We start from the raw sequence: 21,504 nt of genomic DNA, 5'->3' as shown, positions 1-21,504 counted from the left end.
AGAGGATCCATGTATAAAAACAAAGTATAGACTTTGGAAGAACTACTTGATGGTCGTAAGGCTGTTGGGTGCAGATGGATTTTAAAAGGAAGACGGACAATGATGGTAAGTGTCACCATTAAGAAAGCTTGACTTGTCGTTAAGATGTTTTCCGACAAGTTCAAGGAGTTGACTACGATGAGACTTTCTCACTCGTAGCGATGCTAAGAGTCTGTTGGAATTATATTAGCAGTTACTGCATTATTTATGAAATCTTGCAGATAGGATGTCAAAACATTGTTTCCTCGACGATTTTCTTGAGGAAAGGTTGTATGTGATACAACCAGAAGGTTTTGTCAATCCTGAAAGATGCTAACAAGTATGCAAAGCTCCAGCAATCCTTCTAAGGATTGGAGTAAGCATCTCGGAGTTGGAATGTACGCTTTGATGAGATGATCAAAGATTTTGGGTTTATACAAAGTTTATGAGAAACTTGTATTTCCAAAGAAGTGAGTGGGAGCACTATAGAATTTCTGATGAGTATATGTTGTTGACATATTGTTGATCAGAAATGATGTAGAATTTCTGGAAAACATACAGGGTTATTTGAAAAGTGTTTTTCAATGCAAAACCTGGATTAAGCTACTTGAACATTGAGCATCAAGATCTATAAGGATAGATCGAAAACGCTTAATAGTACTTTCAAATGAATGCATACCGTGACAGGATTTTGAAGGAGTTCAAAATAGATCAGCAAAGAAGGAGTTCTTGGCTGTGTTACAAGGTGTGAGTATTGAGTAAGACTCAAGACCTGACCACGGCAGAAGAGAGAGAAAGGACGAAGGTCGTCCCCTATGCTTTAGACGTAGGCTCTACAGTATGCTATGCTGTGTACCGCACCTGAAGTGTACCTTGCCATGAGTCAGTCAAGGGGTACAAGAGTGATCCAGGAATGGATCACATGATAGCGGTCGAACTTATCCTTAGTAACTAGTGGACTAAGGAATTTTCTCGATTATGGAGGTGGTGAAAGAGTTCGTCGTAAAGGGTTGCGTAGATGCAAACTTTGACACTATCCGGATGACTCTGAGTAGTAAACCAGATTCGTATAGTAGAGCAGTTATTTGGAATAGCTCCAAGTAGCGCGTGGTAGTTGCATCTAAAAAATGACATAGAGATTTGTAAAGCACACACGGATCTGAAAGGTTCAGACCCGTTGACTAGTAACCTCTCTCTCAAGCAAGATATGAACAAACCCCATGGGTGTTGGATTCATTACAATCACATAGTGATGTGAACTAGATTATTGACTCTACTGCAAGTGGGAGACTGTTGGAAATATGCCCTAGAGGCAATAATAAAATGGTTATTATTGTATTTCCTTGTTCATGGTAATTGTCTATTGTTCATGCTATAATTGTATTAACTGGAAACCGTAATACATGTGTGAATACATAGACCACAACATGTCCCTAGTAAGCCTCTAGTTGACTAGCTCGTTGATCCATAGATGGTTATGGTTTCCTGACCATGGACATTGGATGTCATTGATAACGGGATCACATCATTAGGAGAATGATGTGATGGACAAGACCCAATCCTAAGCATAGCACAAGATCGTGTAGTTCGTTTGCTAGAGCTTTTCTAATGTCAAGTATCATTTCCTTAGACCATGAGATTGTGCAACTCCCAGATACCGTAGGAATGCTTTGGGTTTATCAAACGTCACAACGTAACTGGGTGACTATAAAGGTGCACTACGGGTATCTCCGAAAGTGTCTGTTGGGTTGGCACGAATTGAGACTGGGATTTGTCACTCCGTATGACGGAGAGGTATCTCTGGGCCCACTCGGTAATGCATCATCATAATGAGCTCAATGTGACTAATGAGTTAGCCACGGGATCATGCGTTACGGAACGAGTAAAGAGACTTGCCGGTAACGAGATTGAACGAGGTATTGGGATACCGACGATCGAATCTCGGGTAAGTAACATACCGATAGACAAAGGGAATTGTATACGGGATTGATTGAATCCCCGACATCGTGGTTCATCCGATGAGATCATCGTGGAACATGTGGGAGCCAATATGGGTATCCAGATCCCGCTATTGGTTATTGGCCGGAGAGGTGTCTCGGTCATGTATGCATGGTTCCCGAACCCGTAGGGTCTACACACTTAAGGTTCGGTGACGCTAGAGTTGTTATGGGAAATAGTATGTGGTTACCAAAGGTTGTTCGGAGTCCCGGATAGGATCCCGGACGTCACGAGGAGTTCCGGAATGGTCCGGAGGTAAATATTTATATATGGGAAGTCATCATACGGTCACCGAAAGTGTTCGGGGGTATGCCGGTATTGTACCGGGGCCACCGAAGGGGTTCCGGGGGTCCACCGGGAGGGTCCACCTGCCCCGGAGGGCCTTATGGGCTGTAGGTGGAAGGGAACCAGCCCCTAAGTGGGCTGGGCACCAACCTCCCCCTAGGGCCCATGCGCCTAGGGTTGGGGGAAACCCTGGAGGGGGCGCCCCCCTTGACTTGGGGGGCAAGCCACCCTCCCTGGCCACCGCCCCTCCCACCAGATGGGATCTGAGGGGGCCGGCCCCCCTCTCCCTTGCCCCTATATATAGTGGAGGGGTGGGAGGGCAGCCATACCTTTCCCAAGGCGCAGCCCTCTCCTCCTCCAACTCCTCCTTCTCCTCCGTAGTGCTTAGCGAAGCTCTGCCGGAGAACCACGAGCTCCATTGCCACCATGCCGTCGTGCTGCTGGAGTTCTCCCTCAACTTCTCCTCTCCCCTTGCTAGATCAAGAAGGAGGAGACGTCCCCGGGCTGTACGTGTGTTGAACGCGGAGGCGCCGTCCGTTCGGCGCTAGGATCATCGGTGATTTGGATCACGACGAGTACGACTCCATCAACCCCGTTCTCTTGAACGCTTCCGCTTAGCGATCTTCAAGGGTATGAAGATGCACTCCCTCTCTCTCGTTGCTAGCATCTCCTAGATTGGTCTTGGTGACACGTAGGAAAATTCTGAATTATTGCTACGTTCCCCAACAAATCCCTCTTACGCGTTCGGTTGCGAGGTTTTGTTCTTTGTGTGCAGGTACCTTGCCTGTCAGCCTGTCGGCCTGCAGTAGCTTGCCCTTGGTTTCGATCGGTGTCGGGGACACGTCCTCGGGGTACTGCTATTGGTAGAGAAAAAATCTGGTGGCGGTGCGCTGGACTCGGATGCCAAGGAAGAAGTGCAAAGAGCCGAGGTCCTCCATGGCGAATTTGCTGGTGAGGCGGTGGACAATGCGCTCGAGGAGGCCTGCTGTGGACGCCGTGAGCACTATGCGCGTAGATGAACAGGGACGAGTTGGAGCGTGTCATGGTGAAGCCGATCATCCTGAGGAAGCCGGCGAATAGGGGTGGGCATTCCGTTTATATGGTTAAATCGGTTCGACTAATTTGGGTCTTGAAATTTTCGATTTCTGTAAAAATGAGCACCGAAATAATCAAAATGAAAATAGAAACCAAAATTTATTAGTTCGGTTTGTTTGGTTAACCGAAAAAACAAATTCCATGTGCTTTATAAAACTGATGCAGGATGTCATGAGCAACTTTCATTTGCTACAGGTTATAACACAACAAATGTTCTCATTTTCTCTATAGAGAATGTCTGACTCGGAAATTCGAGATGAGGTAGCCTGTGCTAATACATGTGCTATGTTCAAGAATGTTGTACGGTAGTATCGTCATTACCTGAAGAAAATGTATTTCACTGGAAAGGAAACTTATCAAATTCCCTTACTTTCTCTGGAGACGCATTTACGGGACGATGACTGGGAAATCCTAGTTCTGTATTGGTCCAGACCCAAGAATCTGGTAAGGTCTATGAGATCATATTTCATTTTGAAGTACTATATGCATGCGTCTTACTGTTGAACAAGTGCTTAAACCAGAAGAACAACTGTTCTTAGGTAAGATTACATAGCTATGGTGCATACTGCTTTGCTCTTGTATCACTGTGTTTACTCATACCAACTAATTTCTAAATTGAAGGATCCAATCAAAACTCCAATGGCATAACATGTATGTGTTAAACATGTTTCTTTAACTGGTTTGCTATTTTTAATTGCTCTATATGTTGATTCCAATTTCAATTTCAATTGTATAGACAGTTATCTTATCATACCATGCACATTACTAGCACCAAAATAGATCCAATAGTAGTGTTGTACATGTACGCCCCTGGTACTCATTTGAGGCGCCCGGGTGGATCAAATTTTTTGACTGGTCAGTGACCGGTCCGCCCGCCCGGGCATTTGGGACAGGTATGGGACATCCACATGTACATGCTCTTATAAAAATACATAGCTGCCATGTTAAAAAATTAGGCAAATTCAAAATACACATATATTACCTCCATTCGAAAATATAAGGCGTTTTTGTAGGCTAGAAATAAAATTTTGGCCCAATTCCTTTATCGACATTGAATTGTCATTTTTGTTTCTCATAGAATATTTCAAATTTATATCTGAATTTCATGGCATGATTGATCCTTTTATTACTACAACATATATTTTTTATGAATAGGAAGTTTTAAACCGGATATACCAATAGCATCAAATGTGTTGTGTTGTGATCCAAATTCCTATAAAGGCTACTAACTTTTAAAGGAGTGGAGCGGAGTCTCGTTGCCTGGAGGCTTAGGCTGTAGCGAAGCAAGCCGATGGCACGCCGACGCCATTGCCCCTCCCTCGTCGAAGCTGGGCAAACATTGGTGTGTGCGTGTGTGTGTGCATGAACGGTTGAGAGAGAAGATTTGAAATGTAGATTTGAAAAGACATCAAATGACTAGGAGTGGATGGAAGGAGAACCACTAATAAATGTAAATGTAGGAAGGGAGATGATCAGGTTGGAGACTTTAAATTCAAATGAGCAGAAGGGGACGCCGAATAAATGGATGTAGGAAAGACTACTTTCCTTGCTAACTCTACACCCACAGACCGACACGTGGCTTGCTGCTCAAACCCAGCCAGACACATGTTAGATGTCTCCCACCACATTTCCTGGGGGACGCACACTCGCGGACACGGGAGCACAAGTCACAAGTTGGACACGGTACTGCTATAAAGCAGCCTCCCCTCTAGCCCTCCTCTGCACCCCTTTCCTTAAACGCAATCACTTTGCAGCCTCCTCCTGCAAGCTCGAGCGCCTCTAAAGCTGCCACAACACACTCCCCCACCGCCGTCGTCTCCGCCTCAATCGCTCTATTCCTATTGCTCTGTTCATATTTATTATAAATATTTTATACTAAATTTTATACTTAGTATACGACTTTGTTAAGTAGTATAACTTTTCATTACTTATTTGACATACTTAACAACAACATAAACTTAAATTTTAGTTGTATTATTTATTTATTTATTATATATTTGTATATAGCGTTGAAAAATACTTATGTGTTCCATTGAATTCAATTTCTACTTTGTAATAAAGTTTATACTTTTATACTTGTGTAGATTATGTTGTTTATACAACTGTATGTCAGATATCTGTAAAACATATGGTCCAACCGATATTGTATTATATGGTTTGAAAAACATATTTGTAGAAAATTCTAGAGTACAAATTTAATCATATGTGTGGGAGTGCTTGAGATATACTGCTTTTTGGAGCACGCATTTAAAAATTTAACCATATATTTATTAAACCATATATGTGAAGGATTTTTTTAGAATAAAGGGTTTCCCCCGCTTTATATTATAAAGCACCAACCCACATCATACAGGACTAGTCCAGGTTCCAACGAAGGAAAAAAAAACATCTAGTGCAAGAGTACAATGATAAAGGTTCAGCTGGGGCACAGCACATCAAACCCCTACAGAAGCAAAAAGGCAGCTAACTAATCTGGCTCCGGCGAAGGCGGAGGAGTCGGTGGAGCCATGGAGCTGGCGGTGGAGCGAAGTCCCGCGATGATCATGTCGATGTTATGCCGATCATTCCGCTTGCTAAGCGGTCTCCAGAGCTGTAAGAAGCCACACATTTTGTAAACAGAGTGAGACACATAGCCGGGAATCACATGTTCAATCACAAGCTTATTGCGCACATTCCAAAGAGTCCACGCCAGGGTAACCATGGCCACCCAAAGGGAGGGGCGCACCATGCCTGCGAAGCTAAGGATCTCCCGGAACATATCCGAGAGATTCTCATGACACCACACCCCTCCCACCACATCTCGGAGGCAACTCCATAGGAATATCGCCGCTGGGCAGCAGAAGAAGATATGGTTGGAGTCTTCCGGAACTCCACACAACGGGCAAAGCCCATCACAGGGGCCATTTCGCTTACGCACTTCAGTGTCCACTGCCAAACATCCACGCACCCACTACCAAAGAAAGATACGAATCTTCACTGGCACCTTAATCTCCCACAGGACACTAAGTTCAGGTGGGCCTGGTGTAGCCAGCATGGCGTGGTACAAGGACTTGGTAGAGAATGCACCATTTGTCTCAAGATGCCAAGAAATACTCCCTCCATTCCTAAATATAAGTCTTTGTAGAGATTTCACTATGGGCCACATACGGATGTATATAGATGCACTTTAGAGTATAGATTCATTCATTTTGCTCCGTATGTGGTCCATAGTAAAATCTCTTCAAAGACCTATATTTAGAAACGGAGGAAGTAGAATCTTGCTCGAGGGTTGGGGAGTGTAGAGCTATAAATTCAAGCAACTCCTCCCATTGTTCCCACTCCAGCGTACCAAGGGTGCGCCGGAAGGCAACAACACCCAAATCTCCAAAACCGCACCCACAGTGAGCTGTCGACGGGTGCATATGTGAAGAATTACACAATGCACATATTTAATCATATATTTGGTTAACCATATGGTTTAATGATGTACCTATATACTCAATTGTTTAAATAAATAATGGATGTACATTTGTACGCCAATGTACTCATCTAGTTCCGTCCATGTCGATGCCTGCTTCAATTTTGTTTTTGGAAGAACGAGGTTTGTTTCGGGGTTGGACTGGTTGGTGAGACTTGCGTATTTTGTTTGGGGGCGGAGGCAAGGCCGTTGCGAGGTATTGTGGCCGCTTGTGAGGAGGTCGCGACCGAGGCTTCCAAGGATATCGCGCGCGAGGCCTCCGAAACGGAGATGTTGCGCAGTCTGAACAAGGGCGCGGAAGGTCTCCAAGCTATCCTGAACATCGAGCCGCCGCCGCCGATGTCGCCATCGCCCGCGCTCACACCGATGCCCACAGAGGAGAAGCTAGCGGAGAGGCTACATCGCCTTTTCAAGCCGCCACAGCCTGCATCGCCACCGATGCCCACGCCGGAGACAGTTCACCCAGGCGAAGGCGAACCCGCTCTGAATGAGACTCTGAAGGAGCCCGCGGTCTCCATCGATTTCGTGCCCCCAACTCTGTCTCCACAACTCCTCCGGCGCGTGCTTCTGGTCAAGGTCGTCAGCTCAACCGATGATGCCAAGGCCAACCTGGCGCGAAGCGCGGTGATCCTGCACAACGAGAAGACGACTCCGATCATCGCGCTCCAGTTCCCCTCAGGCAAGCCAGCAGCGGCCGCGCCGAAGCCACCAATGACGTCAAAGGTCTCATCGCCGACAAGAAGCCCGCACTCATGACCATCGTTGCTGTCGACGCCCAAGGAACCGATCTCCGCCCCCTAGCACCGTCCACGGCAACTCAAGGCACCGATATGCCCCCCCCCCCCCCCCCCCCCCCCATTGTCGTTGACACCAAGGCCACCCTCTTCGCGACCATCGGCGGCAAGGGCGCCCCGGCCACGGTGGAGGCCAGCCACAACTGTGGTGGCCAAGACCCCCGCGACGTCGACCATCATCGACGGGAAGGGCGGCACCCCCGTGGCCGTCGACGGCAAGGCCTCACTCTCCGTGGCCGTCAATGGCAAGGGCACCTGGGCCACGGTTGAGGCCAAGGGCGCCACCACCATGGAAGCTAAGACCTCCGTGTTGCCGACCACAGTGATGGACAAGGGAACCACCACCGCAGTGCCGACAACTGTGGATGCCAAGACCTTGCGACGCTAACTACGCTGGAGCCCAAGGGCGCCACCACCGCACTGCAGAAAAATAAAATAAAACCGAAGGAAGTGCTCAGAGCGCGACAAGTGGCGCGCTCACCGCCCATCCCAAGTGACCCTGGAGGAGATTGGGAATGAGTGCTCTTTAGTTAGTTAGGCCGGCCCATTTTCCTGTTTTCTTTCTTTAATTTTTTTCTTCTTTTTCTTTTTTGTTTTTTCTTTTCTTTTCTTTTTCCTTTTTCTTTTTTTTTTGCTTTTTTTCTTCACTTTTTCACCCTTTTTCTGAATTTTCTTTTGAAATCCACGAACATTTTTTTGTTCAGCGAGTTAATTTTGTTCATTGGATTAAAATATGTTCATCAAATTCAAAAATTGTTTATGAATGTTTTTCATCAAATTCACAAAAATTCATCGAATTAAACAAATGTGCATCAAATACAAAATTTGTTCATCGATTTTAAAAAAAATCATCAAATTCAAAACTTGTTTGTTCATTTTTAAATGTTCTAGAATACAAATTATGTTTATCAATTTCAAAAAATGTTCATCGGATTCAAAGTTTGTTCATCAAATACGAAATAATGTTCATCATTATTGAAAAATGCTCATAAAGTTTTTTCATCAAAATAAAAAATGTTCATAAAAATCAAAAAATGTTCATTCTTTTGAAATCACGAACATTTTTTTAGTTCAAGAACTGTTTATAAATTCGGTGAACATCCTTTTGAATCTGTAAAGGATTTCTGAAAATTAAAATTTATTGGAAATCTTGGAAAAAGGCATGTCGTGACCCACATGCGTCGGCCCAGAAAAGGGCACGCAGGGAGCGGGGTGGTGGGGGTGGGGGCGCGCGATTGATCGCCATTGTGCCATGCGCGGAATAGGGGCTCCCAAAATAACGAATCGACATCTAACTTACGGGTGGCAGTGATGGGTGATTTACATAAATTTTTAATGGTAAGAAATGCACCGTCCTTTATTTCAGGTAGATGCAAAACTCAGCTGCCACGGCTCCAAAAAAAGGCCTAGGGTTCCTCTGCTTTCATATAATAATTATGTTTTCAGAATGTTTCCATATAATATATTTTTTGAGATTTATGTTTTCATATAATATATTTTTTGAGACAAATGTTTTCATCATATATAATAATAACTGGTCTTGAGTAGCTCGCACGTCCGGCCCGTTTTTGGCCTACAGGCCCATCTGAGCAAGAACAAACCCGTCAACAACTACCCAAAACCCATCACCCTCACACGCACACACCCACCCCACCTCGCACCACCCGGAATCCACTGCAGCGGCTAGGGTTTTACGCAGATGGCCGCCGCCGCCGCCGCAGCCGCCGGAGCCCGGAGGCTCCTCGCCCGCCGCGCGTCCTCCTCCCCCGTCTCCATCTCCGCCCTCCTCCGCCGCGGGGGCGCGGCGGCGGCGGCGCCCCACGAGCCTCTGCTGCGCCCGGCGGCGCTCGCGGGCGTCGCCTCCCGCCTCGGCTTCCTCCGCGGGATGGCGCGCCGGCCGGGCGGCGACGGGTACTCGCCCGCGCGCTCCGGCGGAGGGGACCGCGCGCCCACCGAGATGGCCCCGCTGTTCCCCGGGTGCGACTACGAGCACTGGCTCATCGTCATGGACAAGCCCGGCGGCGAGGGCGCCACCAAGCACCAGATGATCGACTGCTACATCCAGACCCTCGCCAAGGTCCTCGGAAGGTGCGCCCCCACCCGATCCGACCCTGATGTGTTCCCCTCATTTCCGTTCCAACTTTCACACAAACACACGATTGCTGTGAGACAGGGTAGTGTAGTTCTGTAGCTAAATCTTACATTGGCTTGTCTTGTCCCCGATTCAGCGAGGAGGAAGCCAAGAAGAAGATTTACAACGTCTCCTGTGAGCGATACTTCGGTTTCGGGTGTGAGATCGATGAGGAAACATCCAACAAACTGGAAGGTTTGTTGTCCTCCCTCTGTACCTAGCAAGCATTACCCTCTTGTTTCTCTTTAGAAGACTAATATATCTAATAATGCCCCGTTTGGTATGTTACAGGCATTCCTGGTGTTCTATTCGTGCTTCCTGATTCGTATGTTGATCCCGAGCACAAGGACTATGGAGGTAGGTGTTCTTCCTCAACCACTACAGTTTTCCTTTAGGGGATCAGTTCATCTTGTGATATCTATATCATTTATAGCCTTCTAGGTGTTCCACATGATTAGTTATAGTATAGAATGGTTCTTATAATTGTAAAAACATAGAGTGCCCCCTTTGTTAAGTGGCAATGTGATGAAGCCCATACACGCAATGTCTCGTTTAGGTGTAATGAACCACTGAAATGGGAGTGTGTATCTACCGTAGCTAGAGTATCAGTTCATCCTAAAGGCGGGCCTAGCGCAGTGGTAGACTCTCTCCACTTGTCGCCTGGAGGTCCTGGGTCCGAACTAGCCTTGCAGAATTATTGTCCTTAGAAATTTTTTTCCAGGCTCCACTTTGTGTGGGAGCTTTGAGCACTGGGTATGCCCTTTTTTGGAATGGCATTTCTTCTGATCCAGACCTAGTCGCTGAATGCTCTAGCCCATCTGGAAAATTTGGAAGTCTTGCAGGCAATGTCCTGCTTTGAATGTCGATGAACTAAGATAAAATTTGTCTCTCTAACAGATCATCACCTTGGTAAAATGTGGTTCAGATCGGTGGAGATTGGATACTACCGTCACATTTTCCGCCTGTTGAGGCGTTGCTTATTTGAACCATTGATCTTTTTTGGAGTTTTGGCCAGTCACCATTCTTCAACAAATTTGTACTGCTGTCCATCTTGTTGGCAAAGCATGGAAGCCTACTCAGTGATATCTTACTTTGAATGCTAACACACTAAGAGCAATGTATCTCTAACGGTTCAGCACCTCAGCGAAATGGTGTTCTAATTAGTGGAGATGATACATTAGATAAGTCATTTACTGCCTTTGAATCTCTTTTGGGTTTAACTAGTAGTCATTCTTTACAAAAGGTTCTTTAGTCCATTTTGGCAAAGTTGTGAGGTCTTAGTGTCAGTGTCCTGCTTTGAATGCTAGTGGCTAAGAAAAGATGTCTCTCTGACGGTTCAGCTCATCAGCGAGATGAGGTTCTAATCATTGCAAGATATCCATTTTTAACCATCTAGGGTTGTTGCTTACTTCAAGATATCCATCCTTTTTGTAGTTTAGTTTGTGACCATTCTTAACCAAACATGGCTTAGTAGTCCATCTTGGCAAAGCATTGAAGCCTACTTGGCGATGTCTTGCTTTGAATGTCAATGGACTAAAAATAAATGTCACTCTTAACTGTTCAGCACCTTGGCAAAATAGATGGGGTTCTGATGAGTGGAGATGAAACATTAAGTAATTCATTTACTGCCTTTTGATCTCTTTCGAGTTTAACTAGCCTTTTGATCTCTTTCGAGTTTAACTACAAGTCATTGTTTAGGAAGGTTCTTTGGTCCATCTTGGCAAAGCTGTGACGTCTCAAAGGCAATGTCCTGCTTTGATTGCTTATGGACTAAGAATAAACGTCTCTCTGACTGTTCAGCACCTTGGACAATGGGGTTCTGATCAGAGGAGATGAGACAGTCAACATATATTCTGCCTTTTTCCTGTTTTGAGTTGAATTAGTGGTCGTTCTTTGCCGAAGTTGTTTTGTAGTCCATCTTAGCAAAGTGGTGAGCCTTAATTGGTAATGTCTTGCTTCAACGGGGTTGTCCTCAATGGAAGGGGCGCAGATCAGCAGAGATGTAAACATCTTAGTCAAAGATTACCAGACCGCTGAAATGAAAGGTGGCTACTACAGCAGCTTTGGTATACCTTTGTTGTGGTATCTGCCGAAGTGGTTGCAATTATTTGTGTACTTCATTGGTTTTGGCAGTAACCTGATTTAGTTTTTGACAGACTTGAAGCAAATCTCTGTTATTTGGTTCTGCACTTCGGTATATTTTGTTGAACAATACCAATTACAGCTACTATCTTTAACTGCCTAGCCTGTATAGTACGTCAATATCTTTTGGTTCTGCACTTCGGTAGGGTGAAGTTGTTATATAATGCATTCACGGCTATTATCTTTTCCTGCCTAGCCTGTATAGTATTTCGATATATTTGGATTAAACTATGTTCTTTAGATTTCCCTCGTAAATATTTGATTTTGCCGCTGAACTGATCACTCTTTAGAAGTAATGTGCTCATGTTCTCTGGTCCATTTGATTTTGCAGCTGAGCTTTTTGTGAATGGAGAGATTGTTCAGAGGTCTCCGGAGAGGCAGAGAAGGGTGGAGCCTGTGCCGCAGAGAGCGTCAGATAGGCCTAGGTACAACGACAGAACCCGCTACCAACGGAGGAGGGAGAACCAGCAGCGGTGATGAGCCAGGGTGCTCGATCGAAGATCAAATAACAATCCCTGGCGGTTTCCTCAGGGTAAACTGAAAGGATAAATGTCATCTATGGAATAGAAGAAGTGCATGTTCACTGTATGCCAACACAAGTATTTTCTTTTCTTCATGTTGGTGATTGCGCGTCTTGGATGTATCAAACTAGTTATTAGAGAGAGCTTGGAAGCATTTGGAATTGCATCGTTATCGTTAAACTCTACAGTCATGTGCCCTTGTAAATCTGATTAGCTGAATAAACTGCTATGTTTGTTCATCCTCAGTTGCCTAAATTTTCTGTCAATCTTGTTCACCTAAAACTGCATACTACGAAGCTAAAATTTGCACCAATAGAGTTATCCAAGTTCAGCGAAATGTTGGTATGACCTTTGGATCATGTGTCATGTATGGAGCGGATGGATATGGGCATTGTTGAATTGTGGATACAGAGGATTATTTAAGGAAGTTCCAAGCAAACAGCTCCTCACAAAAATTTAAATCCCAGTTTATGCAGGAACTGAATTGTTCTTGTGAGTCAAAATTCGGGCATTCCAACCATGAGACCTGTACTATCTATACGCACAGACTAAAACTCTTCAATAACAATATAGGTGTATGCTGTATCAGGAAGATGGAAGAACGTGAGAACCAAATTAGAAGAATTCATAGCACCCACGGCAACCATTTTTGCATAACCCTTTCATGAACACAAATTCATACACAAGAGTTCTCGTAAGAATCTAGTGAAATTCTTCAACTCCCCAAGAGAAAAATCTCCCAGGCAAGTGAAGCAATAAATTAAACTATTGTTGCCAAATGTAGCATATAAAGTGTAAGGCATAGTATATATACACAATAAAGAATCAAGTGAGGTATCCATGAATAATGTAGCTACAGTACCGCCGTTTCAACAGAAGAAACTGAAGGAGCGGCAGTTAAGCTAAGGTCCGCAGTATGTACATACATGAACTGCGCCATATAAGCACCTAGCAACTAGTAGCAACTAATCGATGTGGATGAAACTGGTAAGAAAAAAAAATTAAGCCGTATGAACTTCACTGATGATGCTTTACAATTTGCAAACTGCTGCAGTGGCTCGGACAAATGGAGGGAGGAGTTTGAGGAAAGAAGTAGAAAATTTGCACAAATGATTCACTCCACAGCTGAGGAAGTGTCGTCAAGCACGGGAACTACGGCAGCGGAGGGTTCAATGTGCGAGAACCGTGCGGCGCCTATGAGTTGCTCCGGGAGCTCATCGTATGTGTTTGCCTGCAGGTGTAGACGATTGTCAAAGAAATAATTCCTTTGGAGTGGAATCTTGAGACTTCGGCAACTATGGTGGGGGTGTTTTTACCTGTATGAGAAAAGCCATATCGACTACCAAGCTGGTAACTACACCAAAGACCAAGCCTAGAACCCCATTGGCTACTGCTGAGGATCCAATGTCTACATCAACCTGCACAAGAACGGGTGCATCAGAATGTAGACCCTGTGTGCCATAGATGACCAGAAGAATGCGGTGTTTATGACTCAGTTATAACTTCAACTGTTCCACCTACAATGTACTGCGCTATTTTTTTCAGTGAAAATATTTTTTTTGTCAGTGAAGTTAGTGCCTTACTTCAATGTACTCCGGGCCACGAATGTAGCTGCAATCAACAGCCTTTCCCAATAAGCAAGGGGTACTTCCAACGCTTTGTCGCACTATCCAAGATCCCTGAGGAAGTCAACATGCTAGAGGTGAGCAAAGCTAACATCAATGCACTCGAACGGCTATGCATTAAAAATTAACACCTTTGGAACAGATGGGATAAGCTTCAGTCTGCTGTTCCGGAAATCATCATCGCCATCGGCAAAACGCTGCAAGAGCGATCCTTTTTTCAAGGATTTTGTGACGAAGTAGAGGATCAAACTGTGATGAGTTGACCCGGGAATCTGCAAAAGCATGCTGACTTAAAACAATGTACACGGAAAAGAATTACTATTTTCAGAGGGTGCACGATGGTCATGTGATCAACAAATAGAGGTTAAAACCATGCAGTGTATGATGTTAAACCATACAAAAATTGCAGAACAGTATTTTGCATCTGTTCTCATTTGTAACGTTTTATGGGACTATCACCACTAGGATGCTAAGAACAGATGCAGATTCCTCAGCAAGCATTTTGTAAAGTCAAAACCAAAAGTTTAAAAAATATAGTGCAAATGGAAGTGACTGATACTTTCTGCACTGTGTATGGTCACTGTTGTTCTGTAGAAAAAGCCCAAGAAGAGGGCAGAAAGAAATGAACCATGTGAGGAGTGAAAGAACTTGAGCTTACTTGTATGTTTACTACAAAGCTGAACATCCCCTTCTCAGCAGCAACCTACAGTGGTACAAGGTTCAGGCAAAATCAATACATAAGAGTAGAACTGGGAGATTTAGGACAAGTTCATGCATAGAGGCATAAATTTTCAGTGCTAACAACGTGCAGGGGTTCTCATGCTGGCACAATAATGTGGTGCCGAACTTTCACAGACATTAAGTATATTTTACATGATAAAAGAGCTAGCTATTGGTATGCAAGGTACAACTATGTCAAGCTTCCACAGTTCCACAAACTATATCAAGCTTCATTATACCATGATGAATGAAAGAAAATGATAACGTAAGGTTTAAAGAAAACAGAGAAAACGAATATCTATTTATTTACTTGTAGTTCTGCACACACACAAAACAGTAATACTAAAGTATTCCAAATGCTGCTTTGCAGGTTAAGACGATGGGTGGTTCATGCGTTGACACAATCATAGTGCAAGAATTACAAAAACAATTCCACTGAGATACAAATAAACAGTTAATTAACCATACTAATTTGCTTACCTGAGCAGCACATCCTTTACGCTTGGCAACATGATCCATACGCTTGGTATCCTTAAACCAGTCAGCTGCGACAAGCTCCATAAGGTACTTCCCTGCAGATACCTGAAACTCAAATAACAACATAATAAGCTCTTGATAATCTGCTTCTTCGTAAACAAGAAAAGATGTTGAACATTCGGACCTTTGATTTGTCATGTGAAAAGTTCTTGCTACGGACTTTGAAGATATTGCTATCAGGTACCGACCAACTGTTACGGCTTTTCTCATTTGCATCCTGACGAATAATGCCCGAAAAGCAGGACAAATCTATTGGATCTGGATCACCCAATATAATGCAAAGGCGTGAGATTAGAGTTGGGTGGTCATACAGGTAATTTGTACAGATATTAAAATACAAGATGTAGTTGGATAAGAAACGAACCAGAGCCCTTTGCGTCACTGTCAACATTGCCATCTTCCTGTACATGAATTGCAATGAGATTTTAGCGTAGTGTACCAACAGATAACTTCTTGTAAACAAAGGAATAGCTCTGGTCTAGGGTTATCACCTCCAAGCTAGATTCGGGAGCTTGAAAGTCATCATCATCTTCTGACTCATCATCTATCATATCCGAATTTTCGTTAGCCGAGTCTGCTTGTTTGGTCTTTGAGTCAGCCTTTTGATGTTTCTGATCCTTTCTAACAGTGGGCACACTAGCCATAGTATTCATCACAGGAATCCTCGGAATTGTGTGAACGTCATCATTTTGGGAAAAGTATTCACGCAATCCTGGAAATATATACAAATGCTGAACAATCAAGGACTATTAACAAAAAGGAATACTGAAATGAGCGGTTATGACTTACAAGATTTTTATTTTTATTAACAGGTATTTAATTCATGCCGTAACAAGTTACAAGAGTTGTTTACCAGCAACGCAGTTCAGCATCTGCAGCACAGAGTGGTACTGGAATGATGTGACGTAATTCACACCCCATCCCTTGAGATCAATTTGCATAAGGTGTTGAACTTGAGTGCGAGGTCTTCCATTCACGGGTTTGAGAGGAGTGATCTTGAAACCTCCACCTGAACTAATAGTAAGTTCAGGAAAAGATAAAAGCGACAAAATCTGTTTCTAATAATATCTCTAGCAGAAGGAAAATTACTTTCAATAGAAGCCCTCGCAAATCCTGGTTGGGGACCACAGTTCGGGTGTTCAGTAGATCGAAACAGCACAACTGCAAGTTTGAACATGAAGCATTAAACAAGATGCTTTAATTGGATGATGTAACCAGAAATAATATCACTCCAAAGCTTACCATAACTTCCATCATCGTTGCGCCGCCAATATCGTACATAACAAAGATCTCGTGGCCAGACAACCCTGCAGGCTCAGTTGTTTACACAAGGCGGAAAATCTGAGGTAATGCAATGTAATTTACATATTAAAATCTTAGAATTCACGGTCTTATGGTTCTACCACGTAGCCATGCAGCTTTGTAGTTGTCTACCAAAGTAAGCAGACACACCTATTCATTGCTGTTATGTGGTATGTTTTATATCTCACCCCTGCTGCCAGCTCCTCCGGTAAGTTGGTTTCGCTTCAAATGCCATTTATTTCTTTTTTGTGCGATGGAATGCCATTCATTTCACTTTTAGATTTATGCAGCAGGGTTAGCACAGACACATAGACCTACTAAACAGTGCAAAATACTGGATTTGGGGTCCAGCAATCTTCCAATGCTACAGTATATGACTATATGCCGAATTTCAAAGTTTCTAATTCAGATTTAAACGAGTCAAGTCCATGCTCAGATAGTTCATTGACCTGCCAGGGTTATCCAGCCTACTCTTGTTATTTTAATAGGAGTTGCAAGTTGTAGCATCAAGCCAGCACCAGGTAAAAGACTTGCAATTCAACCATCATGCAATTTGTTGATACAACAAAAAGGTACTTACATTGAACACCAGTTCAGCTGTAGCCGATGATATAGTATTGCAGTGTGACCATCAACCTCTTGAACTAAACTCCCATACTGGAAGCTACAATCCCACCTACATTTGAGCGTAAAGAAAACCTAGATCAACATACATATATATCAATATATGGGCAAGCAGAAAGTAAAGGAATACACGCTTACTCATATCTTGTTACATCCATACTCATTATCAGCCCAAAAATGGCTTCACATGTGGCTTCCACGACACCAACAGCCCTCATTGATCGGCTACAGCTTCTTGCCTGCACATGGCATATTATTTTTTTTGTAAATAGATCCTCTGGTTAGCAATTAGCAGGGGTTTCAGCACCTCTCCAACATTAAATCGGTATAAAAGAAAGTACATACAAGGTATTCGACCTCCACAGGTTCTTCAAAGATGCGCAACCCTGCCAATGATAAAAACAAGATACTAGATTTAATTCCATATGAACCAGGTATGGTCTCTCACGGAAGTTGCAGATCTATGTAAGGAACTAAAAAACTTGCCATTTTGGCATCTAAGCAGCCGCCAGTTCTTTCTAGAATTAGCTTGATTGGTGTCGTTCTGATTTGACAGACCAATATCAGGCTCTTTGGTCCAGTCATGTACAGAATCAGGAAGACCTAGAAGAAGAAATGGCATATTTAGAAGTCAAAATCATTAATATAAAATAATAGATCTTGGCAGAAAATGTGCAACCAAACCTCCTACCCTTCCCTATAGTTGTCCTACGAAGCAGCATGGGACGGGGTTCCTCTTCGTCTTCAGGTCTACAACAGAATATCATTTCCAATTGATATAAGTATTAACCGGAAGAACTAATCTACAATTACAAGTACGAAGATTCACTTGCCCACTATCAGGGTCAGAGAATGAAAGCGGTCCTCCAAGATCCATGTCAAAGTCCAGTGACGCAAAAGCTTTACGGTTTTTAGCTGTCATAGTGTCCTGTTGCTGCATAATGAAGATCTTTATCAGAATGGAGTGTGGCGTTCGCCAGTTGTAGTTCTACACAATTTGGCACCGAGTTTTTCTGGGCAATTATCCACTATGTGACTTAATACATATTCGTTGGTGCATTGCAGACTCCGGAAATTTACCAGCTGGCAGTGTTTTATGGAATCTACGAGGGAAGAACAATGGAGTGTATTTACAGTCTAGCTAACTAAATGTTACTCCCTCCGTTCCAAAATAGATGGCCCAATTTTGTACTAAAGTTAGTACAAAGTTGAGTCATCTATTTTGGAACGGAGGGAGTATTCACTTGCACACAATGACCAAACAAGCAAATAATAATAATAACGCCCATGATGTCTGATTCTATAATGTTTACAGCAACTGACATATGTAGTTACAGTTTTTCAGATCTACTACACCTTGATTACCTGATCGATAAGGAGCTCTATCTTCTTTTTCCACACTAGGGCCTCCTCGATATTACGTGCACCCATCTGATTGAAGAATGATAGGAACACGAATGATTTTCAGTAATAGCAAACGATTTACTATATACTCATGAGAGAAAATACTGGACTAAGATTGCCAAAAAAGGGAGTCCCCCATATCAAAATTGCCGAACTTCAGCACAAAATTGCATAACGTTCACTTCATTAACAAGCAGAAGTAATACTAAGTCCCATTTTGAAGAGCTAGAACAAAGGAAACATTATGTAACATATAAGCAGACCCACACGCTGAGGATATTATTGCCTTTTGAGGCTAAAAGAAGTACATCATTTCATTTTTGCAACTAAATTATACTCAGGAAAATGGTGCTACTAGTCTGCCTTGCTATTTTCCATTGCAGTATATTGTAGCGGCACAACAATATCCAGCAAAGAAAAATATCTTCCAAATGTAGGCAAAGGCACATGAATTAATATGGATATAGTCAGATGGTTCATGGTTCTAAATTCTGATAATATTGAAGAGCACAGATTTGTAACGAACCGTGATTGGATTGTCCTTTTCTTTCTTGTTGTAGACACACAGAACGTAAACCATCTGCGAGGGCAAGATAATGAGTAAATGTGTAGATGACAGTGCAAAATTTGAATACATGTCAAAATTCATGCATATGCTAGAATATGCACATATAGATATTAACCTTACAGCCATAGTTAAAAAAGGCGCGCCTAAGCTCTAGGCGTTGGCAAAACGCATTGCGCATAACTACGCTTAATCTGCGCATAGTTGCGCATAAGCATACGCTTTGGTCAGTAAAGCGCAAGGCGGTGGCAAAACGCACAATTTACGCCTAGCGCTTTTTTTGAACTATGCTTACAGCAATGTCTGATAATTTGTCTAAGTTGATCAACTGTGCCGAAATAGACACAATATATTACCATTTTAAAATTTTCAGTTTGATATGTTGTGCGTTCACTTTGTATGGTTCACCTGTTAACAGAACAGTTTACACGAATGATCAAAACTATAATACGTCAGTTTGGCATGTGAAATACATGCCACACTATTTGTTTGGCAATGCTGTTCAGCTCAGAAGTACAATCCTCAAAAGTAAGGAAGCCAATTTTTTTTAAACTAACATGACAGAAATTGTATTCAAGAGAAAAGCTAACGACAAGTGGATTTCATGTGCAAGGAACTAATACACCTAGTGCTCTCAACTAAAAATGCAGCATGAACTAAGCAAAAGAGCAAACTTACTTGTCCATGATGTGTTTTAAGCCCTCTATCCTCCACTCTGCAGTTCCCATCTACCAGAAGAGACTTAAGTGGCACCTGCACATCCACAAGATTTGCTCCAGAAAGTTAAATACAAGCAGCATGCCCCTGTTGCGGAATATACCACTCAAACAATGTACTGGTATAAAATTGTCACGTTTTTACATTGCATTGGAAACCTCTTGATAAGGCTCAAACAGAGGAATGCGGCTAACTGAAACTTCTCGTTTCCCACAGAAACAGGGGAATTTGTTCCAAGCACTCCTACTTCTTACTCCCATCTACTATGTGCTGTCCATCTATGGAAACAGCACCTTGCAGGAGAAGAGTGCACTCAATTATTGGAACACTAAAAGAGGTCCAGGGCTCCAGGCAGATCAAGCAAGTTCCTCACATGATTCACAGGAAAAAAGGAAAACCCCACTAATTCGCGAGGCTGGCATCCGTTAGCACTTCCCATGCTCAATTAAAAGCACCCAATGATCCACTTAGTCAACAGCCCCAGCTCAACAGACCACTTGCAAATTATAATGAACGAATTCGGTCAGCTTCAGAGTTTACAATTGATTGACACCAGCTCATGCGATTCTCACTGCAGGAAGAACCATTCAATTCGACCCAGCAGATCCTGGCCTAACGGTGGCACCGAACTGCTCTCCGCCCAAAGTTTATTTACGGCAAGTAGTAGAACTGCGACCGATAGAGTCCTCCGATCGCCCTCCCCCGCTCCACCCAAATTGGCCAGAGCGCACCAGGAGCGAGGAAAAATCCCGCTGAAAGCTCGCCGGGGAGCAACGGGGACTCTCCCCGGAAGGTGGACCGCGACTCTATCCAACAGCTCAAACAATCTGACCGGAAACTCCGGTGCGAAGCTCTGAGGTCTGAAGCACCTACCATGCTGTTGTCCTTGGGCTGCTTCTTGTAGTATGCGAGGAGCTTGTTGTGGAGCACGAAGTAGCGGGTGTGGAAGAAGGACCTCCCGATCTTCCGCCGCCCGTACCGCACCATCCACCCCTCGTGCCGCACCGCCGCGGCCGCGTCGGGGCCGCCCTTGGGCAGCAGCAGCTCCCCGCTCCGCGCCTTCGCGGCCGGGGCGGGGGCCGGGGCCGGCCTCGGGGGAGGGCCGTCGGCTCCGCACGTCCGCCCGAGCTCCCCGCTCCTCGCCGCCTCCCTCCTCGAAGCCGAAGAGCTCATCGTCGTCCCGTGGGCGCGGCGCTCGGCCGTCTCTCTCGCCTCGGCGGCCTGGTCAGTGAGCCATTGCCCCGGCGGGCGGGAGGGGGGGAGGGGACGGGGAGGCCTGGGCTAGTCCGGCGAGGCGCGGTGGCCGGAGTCCGGCGAGGCGCGGCGGAGGTGGAGGAGGGGGGAGAGGGGTTGGAGGCGTGGGGAGCGGGGAGAGGACGGCGGCGAGAGTTTGTTTTTGTTTCTTTCGGAAATCGAGGCGGGGATAGCTAGATCGGAATTAACTATTGATTTCGTGTAGATAATTTAGCGGCTTTGTTTCCAGCTCTCCTACTGCTCCTCCTTTTGCTACTTTTCTCTGTAGCACCTCGTGTTTTAAGTCAAAATTACTCGTTATTGTGATGTCCGCTG

The 21,504-nt window shown here is 44.3% G+C and overlaps 2 protein-coding genes across 2 annotated transcripts; one reads left to right on the top strand and one right to left on the bottom strand.

Annotated features, from left to right (window-relative positions):
- The first annotated feature begins 9,273 nt into the window (after positions 1-9,273).
- On the top strand, positions 9,274-12,680 carry LOC123168974 (multiple organellar RNA editing factor 2, chloroplastic). The gene is made up of 4 exons (XM_044586834.1): positions 9,274-9,735; positions 9,876-9,973; positions 10,070-10,135; positions 12,252-12,680. Exons 1-4 carry the CDS (start codon positions 9,347-9,349, stop codon positions 12,395-12,397), a joined length of 699 nt encoding a protein of 232 aa, XP_044442769.1. The 5' UTR covers positions 9,274-9,346; the 3' UTR covers positions 12,398-12,680.
- Positions 12,681-13,144: 464 nt separating this feature from the next.
- LOC123168973 (protein ENHANCED DISEASE RESISTANCE 2) lies at positions 13,145-21,296 on the bottom strand. The gene is made up of 22 exons (XM_044586833.1): positions 20,809-21,296; positions 19,897-19,971; positions 19,180-19,233; positions 18,615-18,680; positions 18,083-18,183; positions 17,941-17,999; positions 17,736-17,852; positions 17,595-17,635; positions 17,388-17,488; positions 17,206-17,301; positions 16,566-16,630; positions 16,413-16,484; positions 16,177-16,332; positions 15,815-16,035; positions 15,688-15,724; positions 15,448-15,581; positions 15,267-15,368; positions 14,725-14,769; positions 14,198-14,338; positions 14,025-14,120; positions 13,758-13,859; positions 13,145-13,672 (listed from the first exon to the last, which is right to left on the bottom strand). Exons 1-22 carry the CDS (start codon positions 21,106-21,108, stop codon positions 13,556-13,558), a joined length of 2,298 nt encoding a protein of 765 aa, XP_044442768.1. The 5' UTR covers positions 21,109-21,296; the 3' UTR covers positions 13,145-13,555.
- Between the last annotated feature and the right edge of the window lie 208 nt (positions 21,297-21,504).

Source organism: Triticum aestivum, chromosome 7D, assembly GCF_018294505.1.
Source record: "Triticum aestivum cultivar Chinese Spring chromosome 7D, IWGSC CS RefSeq v2.1, whole genome shotgun sequence".
Lineage (NCBI taxonomy): Eukaryota > Viridiplantae > Streptophyta > Magnoliopsida > Poales > Poaceae > Triticum > Triticum aestivum.
This window is presented reverse-complemented; position numbering and strand designations above follow the sequence as displayed.

Coding starts and splice junctions, on each gene's coding strand:
- LOC123168973 (XM_044586833.1), bottom strand. CDS start 21,108: ATGAGCTCTTCGGCTTCGAGGAGGGAGGCGGCGAGGAGCGGGGAGCTC. Junction 18,184..18,614: donor TAGAGCTCCTTATCGATCAG/GTAATCAAGGTG, acceptor TTCATTATGCAG/CAACAGGACACTATGACAGC. Junction 17,302..17,387: donor ATGGATGTAACAAGATATGA/GTAAGCGTGTAT, acceptor GCTCAAATGTAG/GTGGGATTGTAGCTTCCAGT.
- LOC123168974 (XM_044586834.1), top strand. CDS start 9,347: ATGGCCGCCGCCGCCGCCGCAGCCGCCGGAGCCCGGAGGCTCCTCGCC. Junction 9,974..10,069: donor AACATCCAACAAACTGGAAG/GTTTGTTGTCCT, acceptor GGTATGTTACAG/GCATTCCTGGTGTTCTATTC. Junction 10,136..12,251: donor CGAGCACAAGGACTATGGAG/GTAGGTGTTCTT, acceptor TTGATTTTGCAG/CTGAGCTTTTTGTGAATGGA.